At 41.8% G+C, this 5,489-nt stretch overlaps 1 protein-coding gene across 1 annotated transcript; it reads left to right on the top strand.

Annotated features, from left to right (window-relative positions):
* Nucleotides 1-292: 292 nt before the first annotated feature.
* LOC122263627 (uncharacterized) lies at nucleotides 293-3,488 on the top strand. The gene is made up of 6 exons (XM_043032153.2): nucleotides 293-507; nucleotides 610-698; nucleotides 1,091-1,257; nucleotides 1,972-2,071; nucleotides 2,193-2,339; nucleotides 2,453-3,488. The coding sequence occupies exons 2-6, from the start codon at nucleotides 616-618 to the stop codon at nucleotides 2,616-2,618; spliced, it is 663 nt and encodes a 220-aa protein (XP_042888087.2). The 5' UTR covers nucleotides 293-507; nucleotides 610-615; the 3' UTR covers nucleotides 2,619-3,488.
* Nucleotides 3,489-5,489: the final 2,001 nt, after the last annotated feature.

Raw genomic sequence — 5,489 nt, forward strand, 5'->3', positions numbered from 1 at the left:
ATATTGCACGTCCTAAAAACAAACATGTCAGTCTACAGCCGACATAAAACAAACATAACTTGGACTGTAGTAAATGCTGTTGTTATTTCAAGCCATGAAAGTCCTCAGCGTCAATAGAAAGCAAAGAGAGCCATTCTCTTGAGCAATAGGTGAATAGGTTGAAGACAGTAGCGGCCCAACTGGACGCTAAAGCCAGGCAGGGCAGGAAGGAGCCAGGAAAGGGTACAAGGATATGAGCGAGCCATATTTAATCTGTTAGCATCAACTGATGTTCATAAGCGCGAGGGCAAGAGCGGGCGAAATACAGGTTCTGGCAGCGGCTAAGGCTGCACTGCCACTATATAAGACACGGGCGGCACGAGCAGCGGCCACAGTTCTCCCGTCAAAGCTTGTAGTGACTGCTTGGTTTGTTCACTTCCTCTCTCTCTCTCTCTCTCTCTCTCTCATTCCCACGCAGCATTGCCGTCGAGAGGAAATCATAATAGTTGCCACTCATACGATATTCAGGTACTGATTCTCGTCTCCGTTGCCATTGTTCGTGACTGGATATTTCGTCCATACATTCTTGTGTCATGATCCATCTCAGGAACCTGAATGTTCGTCTTCCAGAGCAAGATGACGATCGTCCAGAGATGTGTGATGATTACTGCCGTTTTCGTGGTGATGACTGACCTCACCGAGAGCTTCACTGTTAACGAGTAAGTATTCAGTGACATGAATTTATTCAGCACTTAGTATATCTTGTTCAGGGAATGTTGGAGTGTTGCTTAACAGACTACTCCTTCCTCTATGAGAATGGATAAGTGAATTAGGAGGAAACGAGCGATGTAATGGCATAATTTCGCGGGAGCTGGAAAGGCGAAACACCGTGAGTTAGCGTTCGTGGTAACTGGTGTAGATGCTGTAGCGATTGAGAAAATATGGGAGTGGAAAAATCTTAGTTAACTTCGCCATTAGTGTGTGTGTGTATGTATGTGTGTGTGCGTGTGTGTGGGGGTGTGTTTGTGTATGTGTGTGTGTGCGTGTGTATGTGTGTGTGTCTTTATGCATGTCTGTATGTACTGTAGGACCTTTTTCTTCCTTCCTGCAGGACGACATCTTCATGGCAGCAAAGTGTCTTTCATTTCAACCGGAACCGGAGACTAACGTTGCCCCCCGGAACCGCGTTGGTTATCACGCCCACCCTGTTTCTTCCCATGGACAGGAACCTTCCCACCGGCTATGGGGCGTCCACGAGCATTTCCATCCCCATCAAAAGTATGTGGCGCCTTCTCCTTCTACTGTACATTTGATCATTGGCGTAGCGATACGAATATCTTAGTTCTCCCTGCTTGCGGATTTTCCCCCCTCCATCTGGGTTACCCTGTCTTTTAAATTCTCTTCTGCCTCTCCGATTGCCTTCATGTCTTGGTTTACCAGGTCCTTGCTTCTCTTTTCCGGTCTTCATTTATTTCTCTGGCCAGGCACAGCCATTCCAAGAACTCAACGCACGTTCTCCTCATCCTAACATCTCAACCTAGTCTCTCTTTTCCGCTGATCTTTCTCACTTCTAGGTGTTTCTTGACTTCACGTGGAGATATGTCTTTCATTGAGAACCTCGGCATCATCATTTCCACCATTCAACTCTGAATATTGTTGCCTTTGTTGCCGAGATGCAGCCAAACTAAACATATATCTTGGTCACAGCATTATATGTTGTATCTTTTCTTTAACTTTTGTTGGAACATTTTTATCACACAACCAGTCATTCCATCCAGCCTATGGCATTCCTTCGTCATCCCCTTGAGCCGTCAAACGCAGATCTTTACTCTGTTAACTTTCTCATCAAATATATCTCCTAAATATATCTCCATCTTTCTAAGCATAGTGTTATTTACAAACATTAGTGTTCATGGCGGATTGCGCAACAATGCAATACGAATATAATCTGTTAACTAATTACATTTGGAAAACGTTGACGATACTTTGCAGTTAGTTTTGATGATTTTGGCATAACATCCGAGGATAACAAGTGGGGTCTGATTGACGACCATGATGCTCCGTCTCCCAGTGACTTGGCTGGTGGCGACAGGTAGGTACAAAGAAAAGGTCAATTCCATATAGCATGATTTGAAGAAATATGCCACAGAGAAAACACCCATATAATAGGGAAAATAGCAGTCGCAACGATAATGAATAAAGTGCTTCCCCAGGGAGATGTTGTTCAAGATAATGGAGGAGGTTCTGGTTTTATTGGGTATGGAAGGAAAAGACTGTCTTCTCCGCGCCATCTGTGAGATGTTCGAGGTTCCTCTTCTGGACCACGGCTTCGTCGGCGAAATGCTTGAACTGTTCTTCAGGTAAGATAGTGTCCTTTGGGAAGTCTGGCAACTGAAATGCAAGGAGGATGAGCCAGACTATCCTCTGAGCTTATGTTGAAATTCTGGTTGTGATGTTGATGTTGTATCCGCAGTTCCAGCCGAGCTCCCAATGCGAAGGACCGTTTGGCGGACTACACGAAGGCGGAGATGCGAGGCAAGGGAGGTCAAGATTGCACGGTGTATCGAGAGCAGTGTACCTACTCTTTCTTTAAGGACCATGCGGGCAAATACGCGGCTGGCGTCGATGGCAGTAATTGATATTCCTAACGAAGGAGTCGTCCTTTCATTTAAGACTGTTATTTAACAGAATGTTTATATGAAACTGGAACTCTATTTACAACATATTGTTGTGCCTTCATCTAAATAGGTCATTCATGCAGAATGCGCTCAGTCAGTGCCGGGGCACCCGATGCTCGCTGCAGGCGCTGGCCTTCGAGAGCATAGTGTGTGGCCTTGAGGATCGGCCACACGTGGTCAAATATTGCAACGCTTTACGATAGCAATCAGTTGAGCGACTGGCGGTGTGATGCAACGACCGCTCTGCAAACAGCTCTGCTTTGGCCATCTCGAAGGGAGTCGGTGCATGACTGCGTATGACCTTGTGATCTCGATGTGTGTTATTTTATCCCCAGTTGTCCCTATTTTTGTTACAAAATGTTTGTTTTTAACATTTTAACACTACACCGCTGGTCCCATGCTGTACATAAACCAAAGACACGCATCTCCTAAAACCAAGAAAGGTCAGCGTTCTCAGCTGACCAACATCTCGTTCCATCTCGCCGCGGAAGGAAAGACCGCTACCGTGACCTTGGAGAAAGTAACACTGGCATGGCTGGCGAGGCAGACCGGACGGGCAGGGTATCTGTTGCACTCTCGCTCACTCTCTACTTTCTATTGCCATGGGCGGGTCGGCCTCCTGCTGGAAACGGCTGGGTCTCGATCACTTTTATTGCAAGCTGAAAAGATATATGGGGTTTCACGAGTGAGGAAAGAGAGAGATGGAAATTGAGTGTTATATTTAAGGTGAACTGAACTTTGCGGGGGAAGGTTGGGGTTGAGTGTGGCAGGTTGCCAGATTTGAATGATAAAAGTAGCGCAAAAGTGTTCAGAGGTAAAATTAGTTATATATGTATATATATGTATATATATATATATATATATATATATACATATATACATGTATATGTATATGTATATATAAATATATATATATATATATATATATATATATATATATATATATATATATTTATATATATATGTGTGTGTGTGTGTGTGTGTGTGTGTGTGTGTGTATGTGCATGAAAATATATAAATACATACATACATATATATGTATATATATATATATATATATATATATATATACATTTATATATATATATTTATATATATCTGTGTGTAAAAATATATAAATCCATATATACATTTGTATATATATATAAATATATATATATGTATATGTATATATATATATATATATATATATATATATATATAGAGAGAGAGAGAGAGAGAGAGAGAGAGAGAGAGAGAGAGATAGATAGATAAACATACATATATAAAGAGATATATAAGTGTGTGTGTTTGTTTGTGTGCGTATGCATGTGTGTGTGTATGTGTGTGTGTGTGTGTGTGTGTGTGTGTGTGTGTGTGTGTGTGTGTGTGTGTGTGTGTGTGTGTGTGTGTGTGCCATTCCGATACTTGTCAGATATTTCAGGTCGTTAACCTAATGCATCTGCTTTCCCGGATCTAGAGGTTCTTCTAAGCGTCTGAGTAGTTCACAGCATAATGGTCAAGCAAAGAGAGCGTGGAGTGAGAAAGGTCCTTCGTTCAAAGGTCATTTAGTACATGTACGGACTGTGCATTCTGCAAGTTGCTGGCATCCTTGCTCGATGTCAGACGCGGGAAATTTAACTGACTGCACCGCTAAGGGATCATACGTTGAATGTGTATGTATTAAGTGTCCATGTTAATTACAATGACAGTAAAAACTACACTTTCATATTCATTCTATTCCAGTGTTATGTGTATATGATAAATATATTTTTTTACTTATATTATGGGATTAGGGGGGGGGGAAGCGAACGCGGTGAGCCCTTCCAGCTTGGTAGTTAAGGGCTGCCAGTATATCTAATCTTTCAAAATGGGGGGGAGGGGGGTCCGAGACGGCACAGCCCTGAAATGGGTGATGCGTGCCCTTCCACCCCCTCCCCCCCACCACAGTTTTGCCACCAATCCCACATAAAATCAGATAAGAAGACGTACGTAATGACACAACGACCGACCTACGAATTCGCTAAGATATAATCAACGCTGAAATTTCCTTCCTTGTCTGATTTCCCGATTGATCTGGTTTCCGGAAAGTTTGCAGAACATTTCAAACTCATCTCGCAATAAAGATATGACAAAGCAACTCAAAAATGTCGCAAAAACTCGAAAGTTTGTAATAGTTTGAGGCCAATCCACTATGAAGCATAATCTGAAATCCTTGCCAGCATGTTGCCCATTGAAAGGAAGGGTAAAAGTCGCATAAAAAAACGATGATAATGTTGACAATGATACCAACAATAATTATTAAATTAATGATAACAGTAGTAATGATAACGGTAATATGATCATGATTGTAACAATAACAATAATAATGATCATAATGACAATAATGAAATGATTGGTGATGATAATAACGATAACGATAATAATAATGATGAAGATATCAATAATCTAAGAAATCCACGACTGCACTGGGAGACTGACACCCGCAGCCTCGGCACGAGTTGATGGCCAAGCTGCGTCTGGAAGGAAATCGGCGGCCGAGAGATCTCTGGGAAATGCAGACGGAGTGGAGAGGAAGACGAACACGAAGGACTAGTCAGTGCAAGATTCCTGGGCTGCAACTTCCTGCGAAGGATAAGGGATATTTCAGTCTAATGACAGCAATGATAGAAATAATGGTAGTGGTGATGATACTTAGGATAACAGTAATTATAGTAATGATAGTGATGATGATAATCATCATAACCATAACAATATCGAAGATGATTATTTTGATAATGATATTAATGACAGATAACAATTGTAATAAAAATACTGATAATGAGGAAAATAACAATAACATTACTGATAATG

This window comes from Penaeus japonicus, unplaced genomic scaffold, assembly GCF_977035675.1.
Source record: "Penaeus japonicus unplaced genomic scaffold, GWHDUDI00000001_assembly GWHDUDI00000001, whole genome shotgun sequence".
Taxonomy (NCBI): Eukaryota; Metazoa; Arthropoda; class Malacostraca; order Decapoda; family Penaeidae; genus Penaeus; species Penaeus japonicus.

Coding starts and splice junctions, on each gene's coding strand:
- LOC122263627 (XM_043032153.2), top strand. CDS start 616: ATGACGATCGTCCAGAGATGTGTGATGATTACTGCCGTTTTCGTGGTG. Junction 699..1,090: donor GAGAGCTTCACTGTTAACGA/GTAAGTATTCAG, acceptor TCCTTCCTGCAG/GACGACATCTTCATGGCAGC. Junction 2,340..2,452: donor ATGCTTGAACTGTTCTTCAG/GTAAGATAGTGT, acceptor TTGTATCCGCAG/TTCCAGCCGAGCTCCCAATG.